Here is a 12,255-nt window from a genome sequence, read left to right as displayed (position 1 = left end):
AGCCCTACAACAAGTAGGTCGCGGCTTCAGTTTAGCCTGGGGCCTTTCTGTGTGGAGTTTCCATGTTCTCCCCATGCCTGTGTGGGTTTCCTCCCACCATCCAAAGAAATCATGTTTGGGTTAACTGGTGACTCTAAACTGTCCGTAGTTCTGAGTGTGAGTGGTTGCTGGTCTCTGTCTGTCTCTGTGTGTTGGCCATGTGATGGACTGGTGACCTGTCCAGGGTGTACCCCGCCCTCACCCAGAGTGAGTTTGGATTGTCTGGGCTGAAACGGATATGTATATATAGGATTTGTGGCTCTTCCCTCTCATCATTTTTGTCTGAGCGGTGCTTAAAAATCCCTTCAGTGAGACAGTCCCCTATGCTGTATTGTTGTAGGTACAACATTGGTAGAGCGATGGAAAGAAAAATAGATGGATGAAAACAAACTTACGTTGGTCTTCCTGGCAGAGGTGTTGGGAGTGGGTCTGGAAAAGAAGACAAGGGGATTTTTATTAATAAGAGGATAAACAATATTGTTCCCAGGCTTTTTTCTCTGTTTCCGATGCCAGATAAATGGAGGAATCAGATGAGACGGGCCTTGATGAGATGAGGCAGATCTCCAGTAGGAAAAGATGGGAAGGAGTAATAAAATGTCCCCGTGTGTTACAAAAATACTCCTCATGGAGCCACTTTACGATGACATCTGCACTCCAGACGTCTTGAGCAGCTGTAGATCAAATATAAACTTTTGACACTTTTAACTCTTCTTACCGAATTTGACAAACAGCACGCCTGTCGTGGACACGGTACCCTGGGTGTTAGTGGCCACACACTGGAAGTAGCCTGTGTCGGTGGTGTCCAGATTGCGGATGCGGAGTCGTGACCCATACGGCATGGACCGATAGGAGATGCGCCGTGGCTCCTGCACCACGGGGGCGTCATTCTTGAGCCAGCGCACAGTAGGCAGCGGGTTGCCTGACACACGGCAAAAGAGCTCAGCTGTTTGGCCCAGCGAGGTGGTGATGTTGTTCAGCGGAGCTTCCAGATGGATGAAGAAGGGCCCTGGAAAACATGATGGAGATAAAAGAATATGAATGACATGAATGGAGAAGAGAAGGAGGGGGGGGGCTGGATAAAAGGCATGAGAGGCATGAGAGGATGAAGAGGATTAGAAGGAAAAATATTAAAGAGGGGCCAAGGGAGAGGAAACATCAGGAGTCAGATGATTGATGGAGAGACAGACAATAAGAGAGGGAAGACATTGTATAACACAAGGCCAAGAACAAAGGCATAAATCAAACAACACTTACTGTGCTACATCAGAGCCAGAAATTTTAAAAAGAAAAAACATATGCTGCTGTATGAGAAAAAAAAAAAAAAAAAGAAAAGTGGTCAAACAACTCAATGTATTCAGACTCACATATTCAAGGTCTGGTTTTGAAAGTTATTTTGTGGTTGCCACTGTGGTGACACCTAATTTCACTTTTCATCATGGCTGTATAATGCCAGAAGGATTTTCCCGGCTCGCGTACGATTTCATGAGGCAATGCCACCTGCGTAATGGGTGAAGACTTTGAATAGGGAGTAAATAAATAACCTTAAAGAAAGACCAGTGTAAAAGTGCAATGCTCTGCCGATGTGTTCGGACGGCGTTGGAAAGGAGAGAGCAAAACATTTCTGCATGATTATTGCCAGAACCACGTTTTTTCCTCAAGGTGGTCAGGAAAAAAAACAATCTGGAGGGCCACCTAAGAGTTTAATGTGCAGGAAAAACATTAGTGTTATAGTCATGAAATACCTCTGGAAAGTTCCCTCAACCCCAAAAACCCATTTTAGGTATGCAGAAATGCTCCTGGTTACACCAACTGGCCAAAACAAACAAAGAAGGAAAAGCACATACAGGGGAATCTCAAATACTAGTCAGATGAACTTCAGTTTGTGTGTCAATAGAGAGTTTGAGAAAAGAGAAATAGAATTTCACCCACACATTTAATTCTTTCCCCTGCCGTGCAAATTAGTTCAGCTATCACTGCATTGAACACGCCAACATTAAATGTACCTGATCTGACCGAGGCACCCCGTTTCTGGCCATTTTAAATGATCACAGCTTTCCATCGTTTGACACAAGAACTCACGATGAAATCGTAAGCTGGAGAAACATATTTGTCAGGAATGCGGCCTCAGAGGTTTAAATTTGTTGGATGATTAACTACCAAAACACTTGACAGAAATCAGGTCTTCGTTCCCTACCAGTTTTCCCTACAAGGACACTGCTGCCTTCTCCAGCGTTGCTGCACTGTTATTAAGGAAGGAAATTCATCAGTGGAATTCCAGGACAAAGTGAATTCCTATAATATCTGATGTGAAGCTGTCTGTAAACATAGTCTCTTTCTGGCAACATATGGGATGTCAAAACCCAACACTGCTGGACTGACACAACTGACTGTGATATTTTGCTGATGTTGGGTGTTGCTCACGACTAGAATGTCAATACAAAATACTGACGCCAGCTATCACCGGTATTTGACATATAATTAACTCTGGCATTAGATAATGAACAGACATTTAATTTTGGTGCAAGAACAGAACTACATAAAATCAAATATTAATGCCTAATGATGCTGTTGACCAGCTCCAAGCCTGCAGGGTTTTTTTTCTACACCGTCACAGGACAGACAAACCTGAGAAGCCAGATTGTGAAAGTCACTTGATCGTGTATGCAACTGCAAGACATCTAGTTTATTTAGGTTAAAGTTTGATTGAGTTCTGCTCCCTAACGTGATCGGTCTGATCATTTCGAGGGAAAACAATGACGAGAAACTCAAAAGCTGGGGCAACAAATGTATCTAAAGCTGCACTGATTCGTGCCAACACACTTCAGGTTCAAGCATGCTGGTGCCCTTACTTGGCACTCTCTGTAACTATAGAAACCCTTGTGGTTGTATATACAGCTCATCCGACGCCAACTGCCAACATATTGTCATGAGGTGGAATAAAACGAGCGTCTACGATGTGTCTGCTAAAAAAAGAATTAGGCACATTTGTTTTGGCACACAGCCTGTGTGTGTACATGTGTGTGTCTGCTGTCCTCCCTAAAGCCCCAGGCTTAACATAGCAATGTGGTACTCACAAGTATGTGACAATATGATGAGATTCCACTATCAACCACACCACCACCACCATCATCATCATGGCCCTCCCCATCTCACCCAACACACACACACACACACACACACACACACAGGTCTCCCTTATTTGTACATGCTTGTCTCTTCATATTTCATTAGGAGTCAGAGCAAAACCTGCAGTGGGCGGAGACCACGAGATCAATCTTTAAAAACAATGGGAGGGATGTTAGAAAAAAGGCCAAGTGTCTTTATTACTAACATACCTGACTGCTACAAAGAATCACCCAACACATCTCCTCCACTTCAAATTGTCTCACTTTGCGTTTTCCTCTCTCTCTCTCACCTACCTGCACAGTGAGCCATATCTCACTGGTGTGTGTGTGTGTGTGTGTGCGTGCGTGTGGAGGGTACATTCTCTCCACAGACACTGTGCTGCAAACGGAGCCACAGGTCCAGACACTGGCTGCAGGGTTTTCTGTCTGCTTTAACAAGCCTTGTAAACGCACTATTGAGGCGAAATCTGATTCTAAAATGTAATAGGACGTGTAACTGAAGGGTTGCAGAGCGCCGATAGTCAAGTTAAACTGATATGATCATAAATGACAGAAGGGCACTTGTTCAGTGTGTGTCTGTGAGCGTGGAACTGAATCACAGGTAAGACTGAGTGAAGCAAAGTCTGCCAAAGTGTTTGTACATTTTTTTTTTTCTTTTTAGAACTTGTTGACCCAACTGTTTTGCCACATCTTGCATTTTGCTTTGCTTTTCTGTTCAAACTGTCTGATTATATTACCTCTTGCGATCGCTCTCCCATGTAACGAGACATAAACAGTAAAAACATTTTACTCTGTTCTGTTTTCCGAAGAGCAAGTGGTTTCACAACCAGTCTCATCAGCGTAGGAGGTGGGGAAATTCTCTCAGCTGTAGGGCACAGCTTCGAAACGTTCTTCTACTTCTCATCTGTTCTCTTGATTGCTGCGGCGCTCATTTATCGTTCCAGCCTCATGGGGCATTTTATGGAAGGTAAAAAAAGATGTGGGGGCAAATCGCTTCTATTTAATAAATAATTTGCGTCTGGCCAAGTTGACTGCTGAGTTCATTCATTTTAATTTTCAGATTTGTGATTGTGACAGCGTGTCATGACATGTCATGTGTCAAGTTGTACCTTTTTGTGTTGTCAGAGCAACATGCTTCTCGGTCAGCCGTGGGGGTGTGCGATGTGTGACTCCGGTGGGAATAATGTCGCGACACACCCCACAGTCATGGATCATTACCTCGCATGGCCAGCGCTAAAATTCACTGCTCACTGTGGACATGCTGGCACCCGTCACGAAGTTGGTAGACACAAACACTGTACACACATTCCTGTTGGGTGTTATGTTTTTCTTTTGAAAGAGTACATTAAGGTTTGTGTGTCCTTGTCTACTTCTTTGTGCAAGTGTGTGCTTTAATTGTGATTTGAATCCCAACTATCAGCCCAACATCATGAGTGGAAATATGTTCCTACACACTGTTATGAGGCTAATGAACTGAACCCTCCTTTACATGATGATCTAACACTTCACTGCTTTTGCGTGCCAGTTGAGTCTGACTATATTTTCTAAAACCAGAAATGTACCTCATATATTAAATCAGACCATACTTTAAAAGACGTGCATTTTTGCCAAAGGCAAGAAGGTCACACAAACTGAGTAACTTTATCGCCGTCTCATTAGTTGAGTTGATGGAAAAGAAAATGGCTTTTTGGGGTTGTGTCCCTGCACACTTCATTAGCTGTTATAATAATCGAGAACAAAACAGCAGAGAAGGAAAGAGGAGGCAAGGGGAGATGATGGGAAGAGAAGTGAAGAGGAGAAAGGGAGCAATGAGTGATTTAACTGCAAAGATGTCCTGCCAATGTCTGTGTAACAAAGCCACTCTGTACGTAATTGTCTCGCGGTGAGTGTTGTGGTATTTGGCTATGGGAGCACGGTGAAACTCAAGCCCTGGCTGCAGACTGTCCCTTTAATGTGGCCGGCGACTAAATGGTGCGCTGTCATCAGCCGGCATTTTCTCGCCGAGGTTTTTGTACAATCAGACGCTCACACGCAAGCACACAAATGTAAACACCCGCACACCCACACAACCACAACACACACACACACACAAATGATCCAGGATCGGTACTAGGCCACGTTAAACTATACCTTCTTGTGTCACCAGCAACAATGTATATCTATCCGTGTCCACATTCAATAACACACTCTGCAGTAAAGCTGCGCTAGACAGGCTGCTCTCAGCAAGACACAGGCTAAGAAACCTGAGCGGCCGCACAGCTAACTAAACATACGCAGCAGATACACCGAGGAGCTGGGACTGTAACACTGCCAGCTATGGTTGAAGGTGAATTTCATTAAAGCTGGGTCACTCTCCAACAGAGAGCCGGAGAGGGGAAAGGAAGTAAGACAAGAAAAAAAAAAGGAAAGAAAGAAACTGTACAAAAAAGAAACAGAGGGGTAGAAAGGAAGAAGCCAGGAGGGAAATTAGTTCGGTAAACTATCATCACCCCTGATTTTCACCCAATAATGAGCCTCTTTCAGCATGATGACTTCCTGCTACTGATGCATACTGATAGAGCCACGCTACCTGAATGCTGTCTGCTTGGTGAATCAAAACCATTCCCTGCCTGCAGTCAAAACAAGTGGTGCAATCACCATTCATCCATCAGATAAGAAACAGATGTTCATCATGGGTACGAGCTCAAAATGACACACACTCACACAGATACACTACTTTGAACACATGGTTGGATACTTTTCGTGCACACGTGCTGTCTTTGTAGATTTTTATGGTTCATGTTGTGTAAAAAAAAAAAAAACAAAAAAACAACTGTCTGATTTGTTTGTAACTACTCACTTTATTTATGACTTTTTAAACATCCTTGATTGGCCACCGTATTCATTATCTTGACTAAACTGCTCAGTCAGGCCAAGAAACTACTGTCTTCAGCCTTGCCCGCATGTTTAACAATGTCTGTTTTTGTGTACACAGGATCTTTGGTGGGGCGGATGCTCGAGGGCCTCCGGCTTTGCAAGAGTTGAACTGAGGAAATTGGGGAAAATGTAAGAGCAAATACGAAGGTCAAGATTGATACAGTCTTATGCTGAAGCTATTCCAAGTCAAGGGTGTCTTCGTGGGGGATTAGGCGGATGTCGACTCTCCAAATCCAGGGGAAACTGAAAAAAGGGGGCCGGATTTGACTTATAACTCTGGCCAGCAGTGTTCAGAAAATATCTAGAAAATTATGAGGTTCTGACTCAGTTATTCCTGCGGTGCTGACAGAGGAACAGCTGTTTTATATGCTTCCACAGGATCTGCTGATCTAAAGCGGGGTAGCTCCGGTAGACGCGACCATCCTCACGACAGAATAAATAATTGTAATAAACTGGAAAGAATCCTTATAGATCAAGGAAGGGAAGAATTAAATTGAACAAGCCTATGCAAGAGAATCAAGAAGCCTTTAAGACATGCTCATCTCGATATTGCATCACGGTGACAATGTCTTGGCGGTGGGTGGAGGGTTTTCTGCCAGTGCGTGTGTGAGGCTGGAGGAGATTTTTGGACAAGATTACAAGCCTTTGTAGATGTTATTGCTAGATTGTCTAATGTCAACGGATCTTGGGTCTCTGTAGTCCAGTGCAGTATTTTCTGCGAATGATCACCTCTCATCATATACAAACATCGGGTGAGACGGATTAGGAATGCTATGCACATTCTCAGAAATGTAAGAAACAGTTCTCAATGTCTCTAGTAAACTTTGAGGGATAAAAACGGAGGCAAAATGAAGCACAACGAACAAGCAGATGAAAATAATGTGGCTTAAAGGCTGCAGAAAGATAGTTTCATTGAATATGTGCGGTGTAAGAAGCCGTGGTAAAGGCACTGGAAGCTTGAAGCTCCACTGGTTGCTTTTGCTCAAGAGAGAGAGAACTAAAAGTAGGTCAGTGGAAATCAGCGAAAGGCAATGCACCTGTGGCTGTATTCCCACATGCTGAGAAGCTCACTGTGCAATTCGGGATTTCAGACTGCAAACGTTCAGTTACAATTCAACGCTGTGTTATTAACGCTGAACAAATCCCCAGTAAAAGTTGCGTTCAACAGCTCTTTTAGGAAGAACGGGGTCAAGACATGAAACTGAGCCTTGCTTCTCATGACTGTGTCTTTATGTGTGTGCATTTACCATCACTAGAGGTGTTCCATGAAGTGGTAGCTAGCACACTGGGGTCTTGGGGGAACTCAGACCCTGCAAAAAGAGGAAATGGAGAAAACTATTAGCATGTTTCTGAGGTTGTTCTGGGTTAGGCCCTGTCACTAGTTCCACAAGTCTTTTTCCTTTGGACTGAAAACAGTAAAAAAAGAAAACAGGGAGTGAATTGACAAGATGTCAAAAAACTCAAGTTGTGACCCTTTAGCCTTTTGGTGAATGAATGAATGATGAGTGAATAACGCCAAAGGACACTTTGGTGCTGTGTACTGCTACTCAATGAAACAAAAGTGGCATGAAGTAGAGCATAGAAATGTCCTCTGATGCACCGGAGCGACGACCTATTACACTTCCTTCAATTGCCTCATTAAACAAGTAGCTACAGCAGTTTTGGCTCAATTCAACTGCATCAAAATACCAAAGATGAGATTAAGGAAACTTTTCAATGGCTTCTCAATCCTCTATGATATAACTTAAACAAGACGTTAGGCCTCGAATGAGAAAAAACAAAGTGTGGCAACAGGAGAAAATAACAGAGCTGAGTATTTCAATCACCACAGGCTCAATGATAAACACAGTAAGCATGTTTGTGTGTCCACAATTTAGAGAGAAATGGGATGCTTCTAATTAACTGGCAAAATAAACAGCTGAACGGTTTGTTTGTGCAAACAGTATTCTGACGGACACCGCTTTAAGATTTCCCCAGCCTTAATGTTAAACAACACTGATGATAGCATAGTACATGTGGTACTGTAGATCAAAGGTTTGAATGTACAACAATGAGCCTATCAGCAGGCCATGTGGACCTAATGCTGTGTTATTACGAGCTGACGACAGAGTGGCCCTCTGCTTTTCATTATGGCACAGAGGAGACAGAAAATGAGCTTCAGTGTGCACCACCACAGGTCATAAGGTGATTCTTGGCAAATGAAAAAGCCTCACTTAAAAAAAAAAACAAAAAACAACAAAACAAAACAACAAAACAAAAACACAAAAAGAAAACATGCGGAGCCGACAAGCATGGAGCTTGAAATAATTTTATGTGTGCTGATTCTCAGGGCACCAAGACTCAACACATATTTATCCCACGGTTACAAACAGTGTGTGTGTGTGTGTCTGTTGGGGCAGGCTGGGATAGTTTAACATGATGAATGAGTAGGTGGCCGCTTGCCAACAAAACACTTGCATCCCACAGTCACAAGCACATGCAAAAAAAACACAAACATACGAAATGACAACTGTGTGCACGTGTGCGTCCTCGAACCTAACCTGTCCTCTGCGTGTCAGCAGCAACACTGAAAAACACGTTACTGAAAGTTTACATTACTGAATTAACAACTTGTTATGTGTTATGTGTGTGGCATGCGAGGTGACAGTTGTTGGGTGTGCAAAGGACCGGCTGTCTGACACTCGGGGTCATGTTAATTGGGTGATAATGTGTTGTTTCACACGTGCTGTGTCAGGACGGTTAAGGCTGTGCGGTGGTGCTTGTGAAATGAGCTGTGTTAATGAGCAGCGCTTTGGGCCTCAGCACCTGTTAGGGAGAAAGTCTGGAGGCTTAGCAACAAACTCATAATATGAGTCTGTCAGCTTTATGAGTTATGGTTGGTATCATTACAGATATGCAGCAACCAGCAACTTGGGCATGATCATATTTAACGGATATTGCAGTCAGGCAATATCACAAACTGCCTTGGCTACGCTGCGCTGGTATCCTCTTGTATATCTTTATTGTTCTCTCTGGCGGGTTGTTCCAAAAATGATTTGCCAGTTTTTTTTTCCTCAGGCTTTGTAACGTGACAGTGAAATATAGCGAGTCTTGGCCCCAGTGTGAGACTAAATTTTCTCTGCGTTCCGAGTTGACAGACTATAAGAGATACCGAGCTCTGCGAGAGGAGCAGACAGAGGAGAGAGGGAAATGAAGCTCGGTAGTTTCACGAGCACGAAACAAGTCAAGCACAGCCAGGTGAGAGTCCAATAAAGGGGCCTGGACATGTGAGTGGAGGATACAGGGAAAGAGCAAGGAGGCTCTTACCGCTTATGCACCATGCCAAGGTCTATACCATCAACATGAGGGAGACACAGCTGTCCAAATTTTAGAAAAAATGTACAGCATTTTCGAGAATTAATTGGATCTGTGCATTCTTTTATTTCCACAAATAAACTACAGCGTGATTTTATTACCGTTACTTCTCTGGATAAGACAAACAGACACTCAAATTTCTATTCTATTTCTTTTCCACTTTATTTCTCCTGTATTTAGGTCACATCTGTTAGTTTTCTTTCATTGAGACAATCATTTGGAATATGTGGGGATGAACTGCAGAGTAATTTTGAGATTATCTTTCTAATGTTACTCAGCTTCTGAAGGAAGAAAATGTATTACGCCCATTTGTTAATGAGGGGCTAAAAGAAAAGAACCAAAAAAAGACCTTTGATGTTGTCAGTTTAAATCAGCACTTCTTGCAGTTGTGGTTGTGATCCTTGATCGTCCCATGATCCTGATTTTGATAGTTCCTCATATGTTAACTAAATCAGTATTACAGAGATCTACATCTGACAATATGAGTCAGTGAAATGAATTCCAGTCCCTGGTTTCTGAAGATCAGAGGAAGCGTTACAGTGAATTTCCTTACGTACTTCCAGATCATGTCTCACACAAACGCTGACATTGCCCTGACGCGCTGACAATTCACTTAGTATCTGTTTTCTACTCAACATTCTTTACTTGTTTCTTTTTGCCATGACCAAAGGTGCGCAAAAAGAAGCTGTAGTCACAGAGAAATAGTGCATCATGTGTCGTATATGTATCATTTATGTATCTATTTCTATTCGGTGATTTCAAACACGACATAACCATTTTTATTTCATGTCAGGTGAAATAACTGATTTAACCTAATGTTTCTAATCTAATGCATTTCTAAGATTTTTGCATTGCTCAAAAGCTATTGTGCACTGATACCATCTCTGTGCGTTGTTTTTTTTTTCTTTTTTTTTTTTAAATAACGATTACTGCTATTCTATGATAATGTTGCTGTATTAATCCAATCTGTATTAAAACCAATATAACCTGGATCATAAAGCCGTGTGCATATTTGCATAGCATTTCTGCAGCTACGTGCTAACTTTAGACCACTTGGGTATGACAGCAAACATGCATCACGAGTTTGGATGTCTGAAAGCCCCTCTTGGCCGATATGGCGTATTTCATATATAAATGGAAGTTTTGGAACTTCTTCTTTCATTTGCAAATGGTTGCCATTCAATTGCCATCCCTTTGACAAAAGAATATACGGTAAATGGTTGAGATGAAGGTTCCTTTGAGACGGCCAGACAGCAAATCTCCACAGAGGAAGTTCCATGAGAGCAGCCTCTGATCCCCATCCAGCTGTATTTGGCTTATGATGATAAAAATCACGCAGGGACATGAGCTTAACCCCTATAAAGCTCAGAGAATTTGGTGTGACTTTACTGTGACAGCAGCATATGGGAATTAGCGCAGAACTTCAAGCTCAAAGGCATGGGAATGAGGGAAAGGAATGGAGCAGAGAAAAGTGGGGGGAGGCTTCAAAGCAGAATCAAATCAGAAATGCTCAATCTAAGTGGGTATGCATAGCAACTAATATGCTGTTATATGGCCTGGGGCAGTGTGTTTGGTGTGGGGAATGAGCCTGATGTATGAGCTCTCCCGCTCTGTTATTAGGGCCTCTCCCCAATGTCCGCTTCCACCCCTCTTCCACCAGTTGGAAAACTGATCTAACTCAGAGGTCGAACAGCTGATGTAAGTCTGGAAGAACAGGGAAGCCACTATTTTCACAACATAACAGTCATATTTTATGCCGTAAACAAGTGAGATACAGATGAAGAAAATTCAGGTCTCCTTCTCAAATTTGCCTAAAATCGCCAACGCCGTCCAGGTTTTGTTCTTTTTAAGGTGTCGCTGCATAAAACTTGCTTTGACTCCCCTAAACAACCAGTGTTTTGTCCCACTTCCCCACGCACACTCAATGATTGTAATTACAAGTCTTATGTGGACATGAGTTCCCTTCTTACATTCAAATGTTCTGTTCCAGACAAAAGAGAATCAAGCAGGTTATGTTAAAGCTATAAGAAGTTGTTTTTTTCAGGAAGAAGAACAGTAGAGAGCAATGGAGAGAATAAAAATAAGGGAGGACAGCAAGGGACATCTGAAGAACCAAAGATAAAAAGTAAAAAGACTTGGAAAATGTGAGACTGTAAAAAAAAAAACAAAAAAAAAAAAACAAAACAACCAAAAGAACAAAACAAAACAGAAACTGGAAAAAAAGAAAAGCTTCTCAACAAACCCAGAGTAAAGATGCTCGTAAAAAAAACCCTGCTTTTTAGGAACTGGGCTTCTGTCCCTCTGAGCACAGTGCAGATTTATGTTGTTGTTTATGTTGGTGATTTCATTCACTGTCATTTTGTCTGATGTGAATTACTGTTTGAATGGTCAAACATGGGCCTCAAAGGCAGAACAGCAGTTGCAAGAGGGAGGAAGGAGATGGAAATTGACCTTAATGACAGAAATCTGAAGGCACTCAAATTCAGAGTTAGGTTTCATTACAACCTGACTCTTATTTCTGTCACTTTGATGGTGAAACGTACCAGCGGTATGGCAACAGGGTAAAATCACTGCACCACATCAGTTCTAGGACAGACAAGTTGTAGACAACTTCAGGCATTATCAAAATATATTTCATTTAGAGAGAATGGTGAGGCAGAAACGAAGCACTTCTGTCATTTTATAATATTCAGATTTTACTCGTGTTTTTTTGATAGATTACTTTACCCATCCCCAAAAAGGAAATTCAAATGTAATAGCAGCTAATTAAAATACATGATACCATTCTAATAACACACAAATTGATAAAAAGCTAATATGT

General features: G+C 42.3%; 1 protein-coding gene across 3 annotated transcripts in view; it reads right to left on the bottom strand.

Annotated features, from left to right (window-relative positions):
- Positions 1 to 12,255, bottom strand: part of ror1 (receptor tyrosine kinase-like orphan receptor 1) — a 109,070-nt gene that overhangs the window by 25,757 nt on the left and 71,058 nt on the right. The window contains exons 2-4 of one of the 3 annotated variants that reach the window (XM_029499651.1): positions 7,328 to 7,390; positions 755 to 1,045; positions 577 to 580 (exon numbers count right to left, since the gene is read on the bottom strand). In XM_029499651.1, the coding sequence (XP_029355511.1) occupies positions 577 to 580; positions 755 to 1,045; positions 7,328 to 7,390 (358 nt within the window). Of the gene's footprint in view, positions 1 to 434; positions 469 to 576; positions 581 to 754; positions 1,046 to 7,327; positions 7,391 to 12,255 lie in introns of all 3 variants that reach the window. The other 2 variants (XM_029499650.1, XM_029499652.1) reach the window with 2 other exon arrangements.

This window comes from Echeneis naucrates, chromosome 4 (genome assembly GCF_900963305.1).
Source record: "Echeneis naucrates chromosome 4, fEcheNa1.1, whole genome shotgun sequence".
Lineage (NCBI taxonomy): Eukaryota > Metazoa > Chordata > Actinopteri > Carangiformes > Echeneidae > Echeneis > Echeneis naucrates.
The sequence above is the reverse complement of the archived record's forward strand: the minus strand, read 5'-3'. Positions and strand labels throughout refer to the sequence as shown.